The sequence below is a fragment of the Tachyglossus aculeatus genome, chromosome 26 (genome assembly GCF_015852505.1).
Source record: "Tachyglossus aculeatus isolate mTacAcu1 chromosome 26, mTacAcu1.pri, whole genome shotgun sequence".
Taxonomy (NCBI): domain Eukaryota; kingdom Metazoa; phylum Chordata; class Mammalia; order Monotremata; family Tachyglossidae; genus Tachyglossus; species Tachyglossus aculeatus.
The window spans coordinates 3836968-3858200 of NC_052091.1; the positions used below are offsets into that span (position 1 = coordinate 3836968).

General features: G+C 51.0%; 1 protein-coding gene across 1 annotated transcript; it reads right to left on the minus strand.

Annotated features, from left to right (window-relative positions):
- Window positions 1–3996: 3996 nt before the first annotated feature.
- ECH1 (enoyl-CoA hydratase 1) lies at window positions 3997–19943 on the minus strand. The gene is made up of 10 exons (XM_038767035.1): window positions 19855–19943; window positions 14263–14449; window positions 10309–10397; window positions 9526–9650; window positions 5897–5945; window positions 5619–5683; window positions 5468–5538; window positions 5275–5346; window positions 4946–5096; window positions 3997–4293 (listed from the first exon to the last, which is right to left on the minus strand). Exons 1-10 carry the CDS (start codon window positions 19901–19903, stop codon window positions 4189–4191), a joined length of 963 nt encoding a protein of 320 aa, XP_038622963.1. The 5' UTR covers window positions 19904–19943; the 3' UTR covers window positions 3997–4188.
- Between the last annotated feature and the right edge of the window lie 1290 nt (window positions 19944–21233).

The window sequence follows — 21233 nt, forward strand, 5'->3', positions numbered from 1 at the left end:
CGCCTTTTTTTTATGGTATTTGTTAGGCGCTTACTATCTGTCAGGAATCATTCCGAGCCCTGGGGTAGATTCAAGGTTATCAGATTGGACATGGCTCCCGTCCCAAGTGGGGCTCACGGGCTTATTCACTCAATCGTTTTATTGAGCGCTTACTGTGTGCAGAGCACTGGACTAAGCGCTTGGGAAGTACAAGTTGGCGACATATTCATTCATTCAATCGTATCTATTGAGCGCTTCCTGTGTGCAGAGCACTGGACTAAGCGCTTGGGAAGTACAATTCAGCTACATATTCTTTCTATCGTATTTACTGAGCACTTAACTGTGTGCAGAGCACTGGACTAAGCGCTTGGGAAGTACAATTCTGCTACATATTCTTTCTATCGTATTTATTGAGCGCTTACTGTGTGCAGAGCACTGGACTAAGCACTTGGGAAGTACAAGTTGGTGACATATTCATTCATTCAATCATATTTATTGAGCGCTTACTGTGTGCACAGCACTGGACAAAGCGCTTGGGAAGTACAATTCGGCTACATGTTCTTTCTATCGTATTTATTGAGCGCTTACTGTGTGCAGAGCACTGGACTAAACTCTTGGGAAGTACAAGTTGGCGACATATTCATTCATTCAATCATATCTATTGAGCGCTTACTGTGTGCAGAGCACTGGACTAAGCGCTTGGGAAGTACAAGTTGGCGACATATTCATTCATTCAATCGTTTTTATTGAGCGCTTACTGTGTGCACAGCACTGGACGAAGCGCTTGGGAAGTACAATTCGGCTACATGTTCTTTCTATCGTATTTATTGAGCGCTTACTGTGTGCAGAGCACTGGACTAAGCGCTTGGGAAGTACAAGTTGGCGACATATTCATTCATTCAATCATATTTATTGAGCTCTTACTGTGTGCACAGCACTGGACTAAGCGCTTGGGAAGTACAATTCGGCTACATATTCTATCTTTCTATTGTATTTATTGAGCGCTTACTGTGTGCTGAGCACTGGACTAAGCGCTTGGGAAGTACAAGTTGGCGACATATTCATTCATTCAATCATATCTATTGAGCGCTTACTGTGTGCAGAGCACTGGACTAAGCGCTTGGGAAGTACAAGTTGGCGACATATTCATTCATTCAATCGTTTTTATTGAGCGCTTACTGTGTGCACAGCACTGGACGAAGCGCTTGGGAAGTACAATTCGGCTACATGTTCTTTCTATCGTATTTATTGAGAGCTTACTGTGTGCAGAGCACTGGACTAAGCGCTTGGGAAGTACAAGTTGGCGACATATTCATTCATTCAATCATATTTATTGAGCTCTTACTGTGTGCACAGCACTGGACTAAGCGCTTGGGAAGTACAATTCGGCTACATATTCTTTCTTTCTATCGTATTTATTGAGCGCTTACTGTGTGCAGAGCACTGGACTGAGCGCTTGGGAAGTACAAGTTGGCGACATAATCATTCATTCAATCGTATCTATTGAGCGCCTACTGTGTGCAGAGCACTGGACTAAGCGCTTGGGAAGTACAATTTGGCTACATATTCTTTCTTTCTATCGTATTTATTGAGCGCTTACTGTGTGCAGAGCACTGGACTAAGCGCTTGGGAAGTACAGGTTGGTGACATATTCATTCATTCAATCGTATCTATTGAGCGCTTACTGTGTGCAGAGCACTGGACTAAGCGCTTGGGAAGTACAATTCGGCTACATATTCTTTCTATCGTATTTATTGAGCGCTTACTGTGTGCTGAGCACTGGACTAAGCGCTTGGGAAGTACAATTCGGTGACATATAGAGACGGTCCCTACCCAACAACGGGCTCACATTCTAGAGGGGGGAGACAGACAACAACTGTATTTATTGAGCGCTCACTGTGTGCAGAGCACTCAATAATAATAATGATGTTTGTTAAGCACTTACTATGTGCAAAGCACTGTTCATTCATTCATTCAATCGTATTTATTGAGTGCTTACTGTGTGCAGAGCACTGAACTAAGCGCTTGGGAAGTACAATTCGGCGACATAGACGGTCCCTACCCAACAACGGGCTCACAGTCTAGAAGGGGGAGACGGACAACAAAACAAAACATGTGGACAGGTGTCAAGTCATCAGAATAAATAGAAGTAAAGCTAGATGCGCATCATTAACAAAATAACAAAACAAAAACAAAATAACAATAACAAATTAATAAAATTAGTCCCCCTCGCTATTGTATTACTACACCGTTCTCTTCTGATGCCTCCAACCCCACAGCAATTAACGTGCCTATCTTACAATTATTTATTATAAATTATTTATTCACAGTACAGAAGCAGCATGGTCTAGTGAGCAGAGCACGGGCCTGGGAGTAAAAAGGACCTGAGTCCTCAATCCCGTCTCCGCCATTTCATTCTTTCATTCGATCATATTTATTGAGCGCTTACCGTGTGCAGAGCACTGGACTAAGCGCTTGGGAAGTAGAAGCTACATTTGTCTGCTGTGTCACCCTGGGCAAGTCACTTCACTTCTCTGGGCCCCGGTTATCTCATCTCTAGACTGTGAGCCCGCTGTTGGGTAGGGACCGTCTCTATATGGTGCCAACTTGGACTTCCCGAGCGCTTAGTACAGTGCTCTGCACACAGTAAGCGCTCAATAAATACTACTGAATGAATGAATGAACAGGGACTGTGTCCAACCTGATTATCTTGTACCTAACCCAGCGCTTAGTACAGTGCCTGGAACATAGTAAGAGCGTAACACACAATTATTATTATTATATTGATGTCTGGCTTCCCCTCTAGACTGTAAGTTTGTTATGGGCAGGGAACGTGTCTGCTAATTCTGTTGCATTGTACTCTCCCAGGCGTTTAGTACAGTGCTCTGCACATAGTAAGTGCTCACTAAATACTATTGATTGATAATGCCAACCTACTCATTATGCCTCAGACTCATCTTTCTCAGCTTGAGCTCCATACCCATGTCTTCCCTCTGCGCTGGAATTGCCTCCTCCTTCATATGACTGTGAGCCCACTGTTGGGTAGGGACCGTCTCTGTATGTTGCCGACTTGGACTTCCCAAGTGCTTAGTACAGTGCTCTGCACATAGAAAGCGCTCAATGAATACGACTGAATGACTGTGACGCACCACCACTCTCTCTAGTGTCATAAATCTTCTAACATCACATCTCAGTGTGGCTCAGTGGAAAGAGCCCGGGCTTTGGAGTCAGAGGTTGTGGGTTCAAATCCCGGCTCTGCCACTTATCAGCTGGGTGACTTTGGGCAAGTCACTTCACTTCTCTGTGCCTCAGTTACCTCATCTGGAAAATGGGGATGAAGACTGTGAGCCCCCTGTGGGACCACCTGATCACCTTGTAAGCTCCCCAGCGCTTAGAACAGTGCTTTGCACATAGTAAGCGCTTAACAAATACCATCATCATAATAATTATTATTATTCATTCCGAAGACTAGGAGCCCCAACGTGGGACAACTTGATCACCTTGTAACCTCCCCAGCGCTTAGAACAGTGCTTTGCACATAGTAAGCGCTTAACAAATACCATCATCATCATAATAATTATTATTATTCATTCCAAAGACTAGGAGCCCCCACGTGGGACAACCTGATCACCCTGTAAGCTCCCCAGCGCTTAGAACAGTGCTTTGCACATAGTAAGCGCTTAACAAATACCATCATCATCATAATAATATTATTCATTCCGAAGACTAGGAGCCCCCACGTGGGACAACCTGATCACCCTGTAAGCTCCCCAGCGCTTAGAACAGTGCTTTGCACATAGCAAGCGCTTAACAAATACCATCATCATCATCATCATAATTATTATTATTCATTCCGAAGACTAGGAGCCCCCACATGGGACAACCTGATCACCTTGTAAGCTCCCCAGCGCTTAGAACAGTGCTTTGCACAGAGTAAGTGCTTAATACATGCCATCATTATTATTATTATTATTAACCCGCCCACTCCCTGCTGGGATAAGGCTCCAGGGCGCAGAATTCATCCTGTCTATAGTTTCTTTTATTTTAGATGGATAAAGAAAGCCCAGGTCACTGTCATCTTTGACCTGCCCTTCTCCAGGACAGGGAGGGGGAATGGGTCGGGAGAAGGGGGGAGTCTCCTGGCTGGAGACAAGGCACTTAGGGTTTGGGGCAGGGGGGGGTGGCGAGGAGAGGGCATCAAAGAGTCTTTTAGAGTTTGGAAAACTTGACGGTCTTAAGCTCCTTCTTCTCCATCAGGGCCTGGACGGACTTCATGATGTCATCGGTCTGCAGCATGCTCATGTTCCAGGACGCCTGGGGCCAAGGGGGGAGTGGATGGAGGGGGAAAATGGGGAGCAGTCAGGGACGGGAGGGGTACTCACTGGATCGTGATGGGGTCAGTGAGGGCTGGAGGGGAGTGGGGGACAGCGAGGCAGACCGCGAGACCCTTAAAGGCGGCAGGATTCGGGGGGAACCAGCGAGAGGGCTCGGTGAGAGAGCTAATGGGGAGGGCTGGGGGTGCTTCTGGGGGCGGGGGCAGGAAAGGAGGGAGCTGGGAGGCTAGTGGGGAGGGTGGGTGGGCCGGACAATCAATCAATCAATCAATCAATCGTATTTATTGAGCGCTTACTATGTGCAGAGCACTGTACTAAGCGCTTGGGAAGTACAAATTGGCATCACATAGAGACAGTCCCTACCCAACAGTGGGCTCACAGTCTAAAAGGGGGAGACAGAGAACAGAACCAAACATACCAACAAAATAAAATAAGTAGGATAGAAATGCACAAGTAAAATAAATAAATAAATAAATAGATAGAGTAATAAACACGTACAACCATATATCCATATATACAGGTGCTGTGGGGAAGGGAAGGAGGTAAGACGGGGGGATGGAGAGGGGGACGAGGGGGAGAGGAAAGGACACAGACGAAGCCCCCTGCCCGACCCGCCGGGGCCCGCTGCTCACCATGAAATTGAGCCCCTCAGCCACCGAGTGGTCCCGGGAATATACCAGGTTGATCTTGGTTCCCTGCACGGCCAGCGGGCTCTTGCAGGCGATCTCGGCTGCCAGGGCCAAGGCCCCGGACATCAGCGTCTCCTTGGTCTGGAAGACGCGGCTGAGGGGCGGGGAGAAGGGCAGGGGACGGGTGAGGGGTGTGGGGGCCGCCCCAGGAGGGCAGAGCCGTCCAAGGGAAGATCGGCTGGGGGACGGGGCGACCGGGTCCGCCGGGGTCCGAGGTTGGCAACCAGGCCGAGCTCTGGGGAAGAGGAGGAGGAGGAAGGGGAGGGCGGTACCTGACCAGGCCACAGCTCAGGGCTTCGTCGGCCATCATCTTGCGGGCGGTGAAGGCCAGTTCGTTCACCAGGCTGCGTGGGGAGGGGAGAGAGAGAGGGTTGGGGGGTCAAGGGAGCGGTGCCCCTCCTGCTGCCCACCTGGCTGTCCTCCCCCAGCCCCCCTAGCCTCCCACCCTGGCTCAGGGCCGGTCACCTCTGGCTCCCGATGATGCGGGGAAGGCGTTGGAGCGTCCCCACGTCGGCCGCCAGCCCGATGTCCACCTCCTGGAGGGGACAGAAGAGGCTGAATCTGTCCACCCGGTGACCCGAGGGGACGAGTGCCCGAGGGAGGGGGTACCACGCACCTTCACTTGGAACCAGGCATCCTGCGCGCAGTAGCGGATGTCACAGGCCGAGATCAGGTCCACTCCTGGGGTCAGATGGGTCTAGACTGTAAGCTCGTCGCGGGCAGGGGATGTGTGGTACTTTCCCAAGCACTCAGCACAGGGCTCGGCACACAGTAAGCGCTCGCGACCGACCGAACGACCGCGGCCCCCTGCCCAAGCGGCGGTTGGGGGGGGGACCCGGGGACGGGAGAGGGGAGGTCAGCGGGGTAGGGGGGCTACGCGGCACCCTAACTCACCTCCTCCGATGCAGCCCCCGTGGATGGCAGCAATGACGGGCTTGGGGCACTGAAAGGGAAGAGGATGAATTGGGGGTGTGGAAGTGGGAATCTGTATGGCAACGACCTAAATTGGGGGTGGAATAATAAAAATAATAACGATGATGGCATTTGTGAAGCGCTTACTATGGAATGAGCAGGGCCTGCCCTCAAGGACCCCGCTGGGGCCTGCCCCGACTCCGCTGGCCAGCGGGAAGGTGGAAGGTTTTTCTCTTTTATGATAATTATGGCATTCGTTAAGCACTTACTACATGCCAAGCCCTGTGGTAGATACAAGCCAGTCAGGATGGACACAGTCCGTGTCCCACGTGGGGCTCACATTCTTAATAATAATAATAATAATGGCATTTATTAAGCGCTTGCTATGTGCAAAGCACTGTTCTAAGCGCTGGGGAGGTTACAAGGTGACCTGTATATATGTATATATTTGTACGCATTTATCACTCTATTTATTTATTTATTTTACTTGTACATATCCTATTTATTTTATTTTGTTAATATGTTTTGTTTTGTTCTCTGTCTCCCCCTTCTAGACTGTGAGCCCACTGTTGGGTAGGGACCGTCCCTAGATGTTGCCAACTTGGACTTCCCAAGCGCTTAGTCCAGTGCTCTGCACAGAGTAAGCGCTCAATAAATACGATTGATTGAACGAATTTGCAATCTTGGATCTGAAGAAGGTTGACAGCCAAGCAGCACGGCTTCCTGTGTCATCTTAATAATAACAATAATGGTATTTGTTAAGCCCTTACTATGTGCAAAACACTCTTCTAAGCACTGGGGGGGATACAAGGTGATCAGGTTGTCCCACGTGGGGCTCACAATCTTAATCCCCATTTTACAGATGAGGTAACTGAGGCACAGAGAAGTGAAGTGACTTGCCCCAAGTCACCCAGCTGACAATTGGCGGAGCCGGGATTTGAACCCATGACCTCTGACTCCCAAGCCCGGGCTCTTTCCCACTGAGTCACGCTGGGACCCAGGAGGTTCGGAGCCCCGGGCCTTGCTGAACGCCAGAGAAGCAGCGTGGCCTGGTGGTTAGAGCCCGGGCCTGGGCGTCAGAAAAGGACCCGGGTTCCAACCCCGGCTCCGTCCCTTGTCTGCTGTGTGACCTTGGGCAAGTCACTTCACTTCTCTGTCCCTCAGTCACTTCATCTGTAAAACGGGGGTTAAGACGGTGAGCCCCGTGTGGGACGGGGACTGTGTCCAACCTGATGATCTTGTCTCTACCCCGGGGCTTAGTACACTGCCTGCCACATAATAAGCGCTTAGCAAATACCATAAAAAAGACAAACAAAAGCAAAAATGCAGCAGCTCCTGGCAGTCGGGGTGGGGCCTACTAACAAGATTGAACAAGCCCAGGCACTCGGTCTCCATGTTTTGTTGTCCGTCTCTCCCTTCTAGACTGTGAGCCCGCTGTTGGGTAGGGACCGTCTCTCTATGTTGCCGACTTGGACTTCCCAAGCGCTTAGTACAGTGCTCTGCACACAGTAATCGCTCAATAAATACGATTGAATGAATGAATGCTCTGCCCACAGTAGACGGAGACGTTGCTGCTCAGTCAATATGATCGATCCACTGGACCGGTTGTTCCCACGTTGACGAGTCGGGCGGGGGTCCAGGGGCCGTGCCCGGCGGGCGCTTAGGGGCTGTGCCCGGCAGGAGCTCAGGGCTTGTGCCCAGTAAGGGCTTGGTACCAGGCTGTGCCCAGCAGAGGCTCAGGGGGGTGTGCCTTGCAGGAGATCAGGGGCAATAATAATAATAATGATAATAATGATGGCATTTATTAAGCGCTTACTATGTGCAAAGCGCTGTTCTAAGCGCTGGGGAGGATACAAGGTGATCAGGTTGTCCCACGTGGGGCTCACAGTCTTCATCCCCATTTTACAGATGAGGGAACTGAGGCTCGGAGAAGTTAAGTGACATGCCCAAAGTCACACAGCTGACAAGTGGCGGAGCCGGGATTTGAACCCATGACATCTGACTCCAAAGCCTGGACTCTTTCCACTGAGCCCCGCTGCTTCTTCACTTGTCTGCTATATGACCTTGGGCATAATGATGGCATTGGTTAAGCGCTTACTATGTGCAAAGCACTGTTCTAAGCGCTGGGGGGGATACAAGGTGATCAGGTGGTCCCGCGTGGGGCTCACAGTCATCATCCCCATTTTACAGATGAGGGAACTGAGGCACAGAGAAGTTAAGTGACTTGCCCAAGGTCACACAGCCGACGCGGTGGAGCTGGGATTCGAACCCATGACCTCGGACTCCAAAGCCCGGGTTCTTTCTACTGAGCCACGCTGCTTCTCCGGGTAATGCCCAGTGGAAGCTCAGGGGCCGTGCCCGGTGGAAGCTCAGGGGCCGTGCCCAGTGGGAGCTCAGGGACTGTGCCCAGTGGGAGCTCAGGGGCTGTGTCTGGAAGAAGCTCAGGGGCTGTGCCCAGCGGGAGCTCAGGGGCCATGCCCAGTGGGAGCTCAGGGGTTGTGCCAAGTGGGAGCTCAGGGGCCTTCCCTGTAGAAGTTCAGGAGCCATGCCCAGTGGGAGGGCAGGAGTCATGCCCAGCAGGAGCTCAGGGGTTGAGCCCCGTGGGAGCTCAGGGGCTGTGTCCAGTGGGAGCTCAGGGGCCATGCCCAGAGGAAGCTCAGGGGTTATGCCCGGTGGGGGCTGTGTCCAGTGGGAGCTCAGGGGCCGTGCCCGGCAGAAGCTCAGGGGCTGTGCCCAGTGGGAGCTCAGGGGCCGTGTCCAGCAGAAGCTCAGGGGCTGTGCCGGCAGAAGCTCAGGGGCTGTGCCCAGTGGGAGTGCAGGGGCCATGCCCAGCAGGAGCTCAGGGGTTGTGCCCAGTGGGAGCTCAGGGGTTGTGCCCAGTGGGAGCTCAGGGGTTGTGCCCGGTGGGAGCTTGGTGGCTGTGCCCGGCAGAAGTTCAGGGGGGTGTGCCTTGCAGGAGATCAGGGGCAATGCCCAGTGGAAGCTCAGGGGCCGTGCCCGGCGGAAGCTCAGGGGCTGTGCCCAGTGGGAGCTCAAGGGCCATGCCTGGCGGGAGCTCAGGGGCCGTGCCCGGCGGGAGCTCAGGGGCCGTGCCCGGCGGGAGCTCAGGGGCCGTGCCCGGTGGAAGCTCAGGGGCCATGCCCGGTGGAAGCTCAGGGGCTATGCCCAGTGGGAGCTCAAGGGCCGTGCCCAGCGGGAATTCAGGGGTTGTGCCCGGTGGGAATTCAGAGGCCATGCCCAGTGGGAGCTCAGGGGCTGTGCCCAGTGGGAGCTCAGGGGCTGTGCCCAGTGGGAGCTCAGGGGCTGTGCCCGGCAGAAGTTCAGGGGTTATGCCCAGTGGGAGCTCAGGGGCTGTGCCCAGCGGGAGCTCAGGGGTTGTGCCCAATGGGAGCTCAGGGGTTGTGCTCGGCGGGAGCTTGGTGGCTGTGCCCGGCAGAAGTTCAGGGGGGTGTGCCTTGCAGGAGATCGGGGCCGTGCCCGGAGGAAGCTCAGGGGCCGTTCCCAGTGGGAACTCGGGGGCCCTGCCCGGCGGGAGCTCGGGGGGCCGCACCTGGAGGTCCCTGGGGGTACGGGGCCAGTGCGAGCGAGCCCTCCGAGCTCTACACACTTGCCTTTTCCAGCACAGTGAAGGTCTCCTGGTAGCGGGTGATGGCATCCCTCAGGGTCCAGCTGACTCGGGCCGTGTCATCCTGCTGTTGCTGCAGAAATTCTCCGGCCATGTCCGTCAGGTCAATCCCTGCAATGGGGAAGGGGAAGGGGAGCCAGCCCCACGGCACTTCTGTCCCTATCTGCCATTTATTTTATATTAACGTGGGTCTCCCCCTCTAGATGGTCAACTCATTGTGGGCAGGGAGTGTGCCTGTTTACTGTTCTATTGCATTCATTCATTCAATCAATCGTATTTATTGAGCGCTTACTGTGTGCAGGGCACTGCACTAAGCGCTTGGGAAGTCCAAGTTGGCAACATCCAGAGACGGTCCCTACCCAACAGCGGGCTCACAGTCTAGAAGGGGGGAGACACACAACAAAACAAAACATATTAACAGAATATTGTACTCTTCCAAGCGCTTAGTACAGTGCTCTGCACGCAGGAAGCGCTCAATAAATACGCCTGACTGCCTGAGCGTGTGTTGTGCGTGTTGAGCCCCCTCCCCGGGGAGAAAGAATACTCCCTCCTGTCTCCCACCCTAAAACTCCGGCCCAGCAGGAAGTCTTCCCCCCCAAGTCTACCCTCCCTCCCTCCTGCTGCTGCAGTCCCCCACAAAGCGGCACCCTCAGTGCCAGGGAGGGAGAGTGGACTCCCTGCCAGTGCACCCTTCCCGGGGAGTCCCTCTAAATCCTCGCAGGGGAGGGAAAAGGGAACGGGATCCCCAATCCCCGAGTCCCCCCCTTACCTGAAGTGAACATTTTGCCTGCTCCGGACACCACTACCGCCCGGCACTCGGAGTCCCGGGAGATCTTGTTAAAGCACTCCACCATCTCCCTGTGGGAGGGGATTCATTTATTTAACTGTACTGAGCGCTCATCATGTGCAGGGCACTGTACTAAGCGAGGGAAGGGCCGGTTTGGGGGGGGGGGCTACATTCCTCCACCCTCCTTTCCCGCCTCTGTTCCTTTTCCCGACGCCTTGAAGCCGCTCATCTGTAAGCCTCTTGTAGGCAGGGACTGGGTTCTAAGCGCTTAGCAAATGCCGTCATCATTAATACTGATAATAATAATAATAATAATTCCCTTCAAGGCCCTGCTGAGAGCTCACCTCCTCCAGGAGGCCTTCCCAGACTGAGCCCCTTCCTTCCTCTCCCCCTCGTCCCCCTCTCCATCCCCCCCATCTTACCTCCTTCCCTTCCCCACAGCACCTGTATCTATGTATATATGTTTGTACATATTTATTACTCTACTTATTTATTTATTTTATTTGTACATATCTATTCTATTTATTTTATTTTGTTAGTAGGTTTGGTTTTGTTCTCTGTCTCCCCCTTTTAGACTGTGAGCCCACTGTTGGGTAGGGACTGTCTCTATATGTTGCCAATTTGTACTTCCCAAGCGCTTAGTACAGTGCTCTGCACACAGTAAGCACTCAATAAATACGATTGATGATGATGATGATGATGATGATGATGAATAATGAGAGGTATTAAGTACCTGCTAGGTGTCTAGTGCTCAGATAGTTTACACTGCCCCTGGCCTGCGTGGGGTTCACAATCTGAGCGAAAGGGAGAGCAAGCATTTCATCCCCATTTTGCAGATGAGGAAACTGAGGCCCAGAGAAGTCACACAGCAGCCCCTACCTCCCTACTTAATAATAACGACGGCATTGATTAATGCTTCTGCGAAGCGTCCCAGCCTAGCGGATACAGCCCCGCCCTGGGAGTTATTCATTCATTCCTTCAATCGTATTTACTGAGCGCTTACTGTGTGCAGAGCACTGGACTAAGCGCCTGGGAAGGAAAAGTTGGCAACATCGAGAGACGGTCCCTACCCAACAGCGGGGCTCACAGTCTAGAAGGGGGAGACGGACGACAAAACAAAACATAGTAACAAAATAAAATAAATAGAATAAACTTGTACCAATAAAATAGAGTAATAAATCCGTACCAACATATATACATATATATAGGTGCTGTGGGGAGGGGAAGGAGGTAAGGCTGGGGGGATGGGGAGGGAGAGGAGGGGGCTCAGTCTGGGAACCTGCGTCCCTCCGAATCCCGACTCCGCCACCAGTCTGCCATGTGACCTTGGACAAGTCACTTCACTTCTCTGGGCCTCAGTTCCCTCGCCTGGAAAACGTGGGTTAAGACTGCAAACCCCATGGGTTCTTCGAGACTGTGACTTCTAGACTGTGAGCCCACTGTTGGGTAGGGATCGTCTCTCTATGTTGCCAACTTGTACTTCCCAAGCGCTTAGTACAGTGCTCTGCACGCAGCAGGCGCTCAATAAATATGATTGAATGAATGAATAATTTTACAGATGAGGTAACTGAGGCCCAGAGAAGCCAAGTGACTTGCCCAAAGTCACCCAGCTGATAATTGGCGGAGCCGGGATTTGAACCTGTGACCTCTGACTCCAAAGCCCGGGCTCTTTCCATTGAGCCACGCTGCTTCTCTGTAACTAAACTGTGAGCCCGCTGTTGGGTAGGGACCGTCTCTCTATGTGTTGCCAACTTGGACTTCCCAAGCGCTTAGTCCAGTGCTCTGCACACAGTAAGCGCTCAATAAATGTGACTGAATGAATGAATGAATCAACTAAGCACTTGGAAAGTCCAAGTTGGCAACATCAAGAGACGGTCCCTACCCAACAGCGGGCTCACGGTCTAGAAGGGGGAGACAGACAACAAGACAAAATATATTGACAAAATAAAACAAATAGAATAAGAATGTACAAATTAAATAAATAAATAGAGTAGTAAAATGGGGATGAAGACTGTGAGCCCCGCCATGGGACAACCTGATCACCTTGTAACTTCCCCAGCACTTAGAACAGTGCTTGGCACATAGTAAGCACTTAATAAATGCCATTATTATTGTCACTTCACTTCTCTGGGCCTCAGTTCCCTCATCTGTAAAATGAGGATGAAGACTGTGAGCCCCCCGTGGGACAACCTGATCACCTGGTATCTCCCCCAGCGCTTAGAAGAGTGCTTTGCACATAGTAAGTGCTTAATAAATGCCATCATTATTATTATTAAGTCACTTCACTTCTCTGTGCCTCAGTTCCCTCATCTGTAAAATGAGGATGAAGACTATGAGCCCCCCGTAGGACAACCTGACCACCTTGTAACCTCCCCAGTTCTTAGAACAGTGCTTTGCACATAGTAAGCGCTTAATAAATGCCATCATTATTATTATTAAGTCACTTCACTTCTCTGGGCCTCAGTTCCCTCATCTGTAAAATGAGGATGAAGATTGTGAGCCCCCCATGGGACAAGCTGATCACCTTGTATCTCCCCCAGCGCTTAGAACAGTGCTTTGCATAGTAAGCACTTAATAAATGCCATTATTATTATCATTATTGTCACTTCACTTCTCTGTGTCTCAGTTCCCTCATCTGTAAAATGGGGATGAAGACTGTGAGCCCCCCATGGGACAACCTGATCACATTGTAACCTCCCCAGCGCTTAGAACAGTGCTTGGCACATAGGAAGCACTTAATAAACGCCATCATTATTATTAGAAGGACAAGGACGGGGCGTTGGAGGATGGCGGCCTCCACAGCACCTGCATATATGTTTGTATGCATTTATTACTCTATTTATTTTATTTGTACATATTGATTCTATTTATTTTATTTTGTTAAGATGTTTTGTTTTGTTCTCTGTCTTCCCCTTCTAGACTGTGAGTCCACTGTTGGGTAGGGACCATCTCTATATGTTTCCAACTTGGACTTCCCAAGCGCTTAGTACAGTGCTCTGCACACAGTAAGTGCTCAATAAATATGACAATGAATGAATGAATGAATGAATAAATGCCATCATTATTATTATTATTATTATTATTATTAAGTCACTTCACTTCTCTGGGCTTCCGTTCCCTCATCTGTAAAGTGAGGATGAAGACTGTGAGCCCACCGTGGGCCAACCTGATCACCTTGAATCTCCCCCTGTGCTTAGAACAGTGCTCTGCACATAGTAAGCGCTTAGCAAATGCCATTATTATTAAGTCACGTCACTTCTCTGGGCCTCAGCTCCCTCATCTGCAAAACGAGAATGAAGACTGTGAGCCCCACGTGGGACCACCTTATCACCTTGTAACCTCCCCAGCGCTTAGAACAGTGCTTGGTACATAGTAAGCGCTTAATAAATGCCATCATTATTAAGTCACTTCACTTCTCTGGGCCTCAGTTCCCTCCTCTGTAAAATGAGGATGAAGACTGTGAGCCCCCCGTGGGACAACCTGATCACCTTGTAACCTCCCCAGCGCTTAGAACGGTGCTTGGCACATAGTAAGCGCTTAATAAATGCCATTATTATTAAGTCACTTCACTGGGTCTCAGTTCCCTTATCTGTAAAATGAGGGTGAAGGCTGTGAGCAGCCCGTGGGACAACCTGATCACCTTGTAACCTCCCCAGCGCTTAGAACGGTGCTTGGCACATAGTAAGCGCTTAATAAATGCCATTATTATTAAGTCACTTCACTGGGCCTCAGTTCCCTCCTCTGTAAAATGAGGATGAAGACTGTGAGCCCCCGCCGTGGGACAACCTGATCACCTTGTAACCTCCCCAGCGCTTAGAGCAGTGCTTTGCACATGGTAAGCGCTTTAATACATTCCATCATTACTATTATTATTATTAGAAGGACAAGGACGGGGGCGTTGGAGGATGGACGGCCTCCGCTAGGGCTGGGGCCGACCTCCAGAAGGCTTTGTTCATGGCGTTCCTCTTGTCCGGCCGGTTCAGCTCGACGTGGAGGACGTGTCCCCCGACGGGGGTCACCTTCAGGGACTCGTAGCCGTGGTCCATGGCCCGGGGTCCGGCCTCGGCCCGGGCCGAGGACAGAGGGCGGAGGACGATCCGGGGCCGGACGCCGCCAGTCAGATCTGAAGACGGCCAACGACGGGGACTCTTTATTTGTACATATTTATTCTATTTTGTTAATATGTTTGGTTTTGTTGTCCGCCTCCCCCTTCTATCAATCAATCAATCAATCGTATTTATTGAGCGCTTACTATGTGCAGAGCACATAGACTGTGAGCCCGCTGTTGGGTAGGGACCGTCTCTATATGATGCCAACTTGGACTTCCCAAGCGCTTAGTCCAGTGCTCTGCACACAGTAAGCGCTCAATAAATACGACTGAATGAATGAATGAATGACTCAGCCCGACGCCGACCTTCTAATCAATCAATCCATCGTATTTATTGTGCGCTTACTGTGTGCAGTCTCAGACGGTCACAGTCTCAGTCTATTAAGTGCAGGACTCTAGACTGTGAGCCCGCTGTTGGGTAGGGACCGTCTCTATATGTTGCCAATTTGGACTTCCCAAGCGCTTAGTACAGTGCTCTGCACACAGTAAGCGCTCAATAAATACGACTGATTGACCTTGACCGGCTTGTTCTCCCTCTCCCTCCCCCGGCCCCTCGCGCTCGGCGCCCTGGGAGACCTTGGGAAACTGAGAAACAGCATGGCCTAGAGAAGCAGCGTGGCTCAGTGGAAAGAGCCCGGGCTTTGGAGTCGGAGGTCATGGGTTCAAATCCCGGCTCCGACACATGTCAGCTGTGTGACTTTGGACAAGTCACTTCACTTCTCTGGGCCTCCGTTCCCACATCTGTAAAATGGGAATTAAGACTGTGAGCCCCCAGTGGGACAACCTGATCACCTTGTAACCTCCCCAGCGCTTAGAACAGTGCTTGGCACATAGGAAGCGCTTAATAAATGCCATTATTATATCCCCCTTTTAGATTGTGAGCCCACTGCTGGGTAGGGACTGTCTCTATATGTTACCAACTTGTACTTCCCAAGCGCTTAGTACAGTGCTCTGCACACAGTAAGCGCTCAATAAATACGATTGATGATGATGATGGCCTAGAGAAGCAGCGTGGCTTAGTGGAAAGAGCTCGGGCTTTGGAGTCGGAGGTCGTGGGTTCAAATCCCGGCTCCGCCACTTGTCAGCTGGGTGACTTCGGGCGAGTCACTTCTCCGGGCCTCAGTTCCCTCATCTGTAAACGGGGGATAATAATAATGGCATTTATTAAGCGCTTACTACGTGCAAAGCACTGTTCTAAGCGCTGGGGAGGTTACAAGGTGATCAGGTTGTCCCACGGGGGGCTCACAATCTTAATCCCCATTTTCCAGATGAGGGAACTGAGGCGGGATACAAGGTGATCAGGTTGTCCCACAGGGGGCTCACAATCCATCCCCATTTTCCAGATGAGGTAACTGAGGCCCAGAGAAGTGAAGTGACTTGCCCGAAGTCACCCAGCTGACAAGTGGCGGGGCCGGGATTAGAATCCACGACCTCCGACTCCCAAGCCCGGGCTCTTTCCACTGAGCCATGCTGCCCCTTGTCTGCTGGGTGACCTTGGGCAAATCATCATCATCACCATCAATCGTATTTATTGAGCGCTTACTGTGTGCAGAGCACTGTACTAAGCGCTTGGGAAGTCCAAGTTGGCAACATATAGAGACAGTCCCTACCCAACAGTGGGCTCACAGTCTAAAAGGGGGAGACAGAGAACAAAACCAAACATACTAACAAAATAAAATAAACGGAGCCTTCTCTTCACTTCTCTGTGCCTCAGTTCCCTCATCCGTAAAACGGGGATTAAGAGTGGGAGCCCCATGGGGGACAGGGGCTGTGTCCAATCTGATTACCTTGTACCTACGCCTGTGCTTAGAACAGTGCTTGACACATAGTAAGCATTTAACAAATACCATTTTTTTAAAATGGAAGACACATAGTAAGCATTTAATACCATTTTTTTTTTTAATGGAACGGGGAGTCGGGGGAGAGGGTGCCCTGAGCCCAAGAGGGGCCAAACCCCTGTCCTCATTCACTCGTTCATTCAATCGTATTTATTGAGCGCTTACTGTGTGCAGAGCACTGTACTAAGCGCTTGGGAAGTACAAGTTGGGAACATACAGAGACGGTCCCTACCCAACCGTGGGCTCCCAGTCAAGAAGGACTATCCTCCTGGGAGCCGGACTCGCCAATGGATCCCGGTGCCCTGGATTCATTCATTCATTCATTCAATCGTATTTATTGAGAGCTTACTGTGTGCAGAGCACTGTACTAAGCGCTTGGGAAGTACAAGTTGGGAACATACAGAGACGGTCCCTACCCAACAGTGGGCTCACAGTCTAGAAGGACTGTCCTCCTGGGAGCCGGACTCGCCAATGGATCCCGGTGCCCTGGATTCATTCATTCATTCATTCAATCGTATTTATTGAGAGCTTACTGTGTGCAGAGCACTGTACTAAGCGCTTGGGAAGTACAAGTTGGGAACATACAGAGACGGTCCCTGCCCAACAGTGGGCTCACAGTCTAGAAGGACTGTCCTCCTGGGAGCCGGACTCGCCAATGGATCCCGGTGCCTTGGATAATAATAATGGCATTTACTAAGCGCTTACTATGTGCCAAGCACTGTTCTAAGCGCTGGGGAGGTTACAAGGTGATCAGATTGTCCCACAGGGGGCTCACAGTCTTCATCCCCATTTGACAGATGAGGGAACTGAGGCCCAGAGAAGTTGAGTGACTTGCCCAAAGTCACCCAGCTGACAGGTGGCGGAGCCGGGATTTGAACCCACGACCTCCGACTCCAAAGCCCGGGCTCTTTCCACTGAGCCACGCCACTTCCCGGTTGGATCCCGGATCGCTCCCGAGGCCACGGGGGGAAACGGTGACGATCCCTGCATGATGGGGCCCCGGGGCTCCTGGGCTTGGGGACGGTTGGCATCACGAGCATCTTGAGGGAGTAACGGGGGGCCGCGGGTCAGGGGCCAGTGATGGGCAGTGGCTCCTTTCCCGCTCCGTCCTCCCCCTCTTCTCCTGGCTGTAGTGGCCAAGGCCTCGAGCCCTGCGCTTAGTACAGTGCTCTGCACACAGTAAGCGCTCAATAAATACGATTGAATGAACGAACGCTGGTCCTCCCACCTTTCCCCCACTCCCCTTTGACCAGAGACGCCGGTTCCGGGCACTCGGCCAGGACAGGGGATGTGTGGGAGGGAGACTGGGCTCATCGCAGCGCGGCTCAGTGGAAAGAGCCCGGGCTTTGGAGTCAGAGGTCATGGGTTCAAATCCCAGGATGAAGACTGTGAGCCCCCCGTGGGACAATAATAATAATAATAATGGTATTTGTTAAGCGCTTACTATGTGCAAAGCACTGTTCTAAGCGCTGGGGAGGTGCAAGGTGATCAGGTTGTCCAATGGGGGGGCTCACAGTTTTAATCCCCATTTTCCAGATGAGGGAACTGAGGCACAGAGAAGTGAAGTGACTTGCCCGAGGTCACCCAGCAGACATGTGGCGGAGCCGGGATTCGAACCCATTGACCTCTGACTCCAAAGCCCGGGCTCTTTCCACCAAGTAGCCTCCCCATCACTTAGAACAGTGCTTTGCACATAGTAAGCGCTGAACAAAAGCCATTATTATTATTATTCTCTGGGCCTCAGTTCCCTCACCTGTAAAATGGGGATGAAGACTGGGGGCCCCCCCCGTGGGACAACCTGATCACCTTGCATCCTCCCCAATCAATCAATCAATCGTACTTATTAAGCGTTTACTGTGTGCAGAGCACTGTACTAAGCGCTTGGGAAGTCCAAGTTGGCAACATACAGAGACAGTCCCTACCCAACAGCGGGCTCACAGTCTAGAAGGGGCTCACAGTCCCCAGCGCTTGGAACAGTGTTTTGCACGTAGTAAGCGCTTAATCAATCAATCAATCATATTTATTGAGCGCTTACTGTGTGCAGAGCACTGTACTAAGCGCTTGGGAAGTCCAAGTTGGCAGCATACAGAGACGGTCCCTCCCCAACAGTGGGCTCACAGTCTAGAAGGGGGAGATAGAGAACAAAACAAAACATATTAACAAAATAAAATAAATCAATTGTATTTATTGAGCGTTTACTGTGTGCAGAGCACTGGACTAAGCGCTTGAGAAGTCCAAGTCGGCAACACATAGAGACAGTCCCTACCCAACAGTGGGCTCACAGTCTAAAAGGGGGAGACGGAGAACAAAACCAAACACACTAACAAAATAAAATAAACAGAATAGATATGTCCAAGTAAAATAAATAAATAAATAGTGTAATAAATATATACAAACATATATACAGGTGCTGTGGGAAAGGGATGGTAGTATGTTTTGGTTTTGTTCTCTGTCTCCCCCTTTTAGACTGTGAGCCCGCTGTTCGTTTGGGACCGTCTCTATATGTTGCCAACTTGGACTTCCCAAGCGCTTAGTCCAGTGCTCTGCACACAGTAAGCGCTCAATAAATATGATTGATTGATTATTACTCTATTTATTTATTTATTTTGCTTGCACATATCTATTCTATTTATTTTATTTTGTTAATACGTTTGGTTTTGTTCTCTGTCTCCCCCTTCTAGACTGTGAGCCCACTGTTGGGTAGGGACCGTCTCTAGATGTTGCCAACTTGGACTTCCCAAGCGCTTAGTCCAGTGCTCTGCACCCAGTAAGCGCTCAATAAATACGATTGATTGATTGATTATTACTCGATTTATTTATTTATTTTGCTTGCACATATCTATTCTATTTATTTTATTTTGTTAATACGTTTGGTTTTGTTCTGTCTCCCCCTTTTAGACTGTGAGCCCACTGTTGGGTAGGGACCGTCTCTAGATGTTGCCAACTTGGACTTCCCAAGCGCTTAGTCCAGTGCTCTGCACCCAGTAAGCGCTCAATAAATACGATTGATTGATTGATTCTTACTCTATTTATTTATTTATTTATTTTGCTTGCACATATCTATTCTATTTATTTTATTTTGTTAATACGTTTGGTTTTGTTCTCTGTCTCCCCCTTTTAGACTGTGAGCCCACTGCTGGGTAGGGACCGTCTCTAGATGTTGCCAACTTGGACTTCCCAAGCGCTTAGTCCAGTGCTCTGCACCCAGTAAGCGCTCAATAAATACGATTGATTGAGGTAAGATGGGGGGGGGGGATGGAGAGGGGGACGAGGGGGAGAGGCCTAACAAATGCCATTATTATTATTATTATCCATTAGGCCACGTTGCTCCAACCCCGTCAGCCGGAGATCAATCAATCAATCAATCAATAGTATTTATTGAGCGCTTACTGTGTGCAGAGCACTGGACTAAGATATTTCTCCCCCCACACACCCACACACCCGCCTCACACGATTCTCTGGGATGAGGGGAGACCCCCAGGGCTCTGGCGGCCTTGACGCCCAGTACAGTGCAGGGGTCGTGACCCCCAAGGGGTCAAGTTTGGTGTGGGGAGGGGGTCCCTGGCCAATGGCGGTACTCACGGCGCCTCAGAGCCGCTCTAAGCCCGCACGAAGCCAGCACAGCCGCCATTAAGGCAGTATGACTGGCCTAACACACTGTCTCCCTCAGGCCGCCATTGGGCCCCGCCCCGGCGCCATCTTAACTCAGGGCAGACCGCCGCCATCTTAACGCCGCACGTGCCCCCCCGGCCATCTTAACTGAGGGCAACCCGCCGCCATCTTGGGGCCCTCCACACGCGCCCCCGCCGCCATCTTAACTGAGGGCAGGCCGCCGCCATCTGAGACCCTTGTGCCTCAGCTTGCCCGGCGCCCTCCATTTCCGCTTCCGGTCGGGCCTGAGGGAGGCGGGAGCGGCCCGAGAGCCCAGCGGGGGTCATTCATTCATTCATTCAATCGTAATAATAATAATTGGCATTTGTTAAGCGCTTATTATGTGCAAAGCACTGTTCTAAGCGCTGGGGAGGATACAGGGAGATCAGGTTGCCCCACGTGGGGCTCACAGTCTTCATCCCCATTTTACAGATGAGGTAACTGAGGCTCAGAGAAGTTAAGTGACTTGCCCAAGATCACACAGCAGACATGTGGCGGAGCAGGGATTCGAACCCATGACCTCTGACTCCAACGGCATTTATTGAGCGCTTACTATGTGCAAAGCACTGTTCTAAGCGCTGAGGAGGTTACAAGGTGATAATAATAATGATGATGCCATTTATTAAGACCTTACTATGTGCAAAGCACCGTTCTAAGCAGTGGGGAGGTTACAAGGTGATAATAATAATGATGGCATTTATTTAGCACTTACTATGTGCAAAGCACCGTTCTAAGTGCTGGGGAGGTTACAAGGTGATAATAATAATGATGATGCCATTTATTAAGACCTTACTATGTGCAAAGCACCGTTCTAAGCACTGGGGATGTTACAAGGTGATCAGGTTGTCCCACTGGGGGCTCCCAGTCTTAATCCCCATTTTACAGATGAGGTAACTGAGGCCCAGAGAATAATAATAATGATGGTATTTGTTAAGCGCTTACTATGTGCAGAGCACTGTTCTAAGCACTGGGGAGGTTACAAGGTGATCAGGTTGTCCCACAGGGGGCTCAGTTTTAATGCCCATTTTACAGATGAGGTAACTGAGGCAGGGAGGAAGTGAAGTGACTTGCCCAAAGCCACCCAGCTGACAGTTGGCGGAGGCGGCATTTGAACCCATGACCTGACTCCAAAGCCCAGGCTCTTTCCACCGAGCCACGCTAGTGACTTGCCCAAAGTCCCACAGCTGCCAGTTGGCGGAGCCAGGATTTGAACCCATGACCTCTGACTCCAAAGCCCGGGCTCTTTCCACTGAGCCACGCTGCCGTAGGGACTATGTCCAACCCGATTTGCTTGTACCCACCCCAGCGCT

Excerpts from the sequence above, each read along its gene's own strand:
- ECH1 (XM_038767035.1), bottom strand. The coding sequence starts at position 19,903 with ATGGCGGCTGTGCTGGCTTCGTGCGGGCTTAGAGCGGCTCTGAGGCGC. Across the intron at positions 14,450-19,854 it reads TAGAGCGGCTCTGAGGCGCC|ATCTGACTGGCGGCGTCCGG; the intron begins GTGAGTACCGCC and ends GGCCGTCTTCAG. Across the intron at positions 10,398-14,262 it reads ATGAACAAAGCCTTCTGGAG|GGAGATGGTGGAGTGCTTTA; the intron begins GTCGGCCCCAGC and ends CCCCTCCCACAG.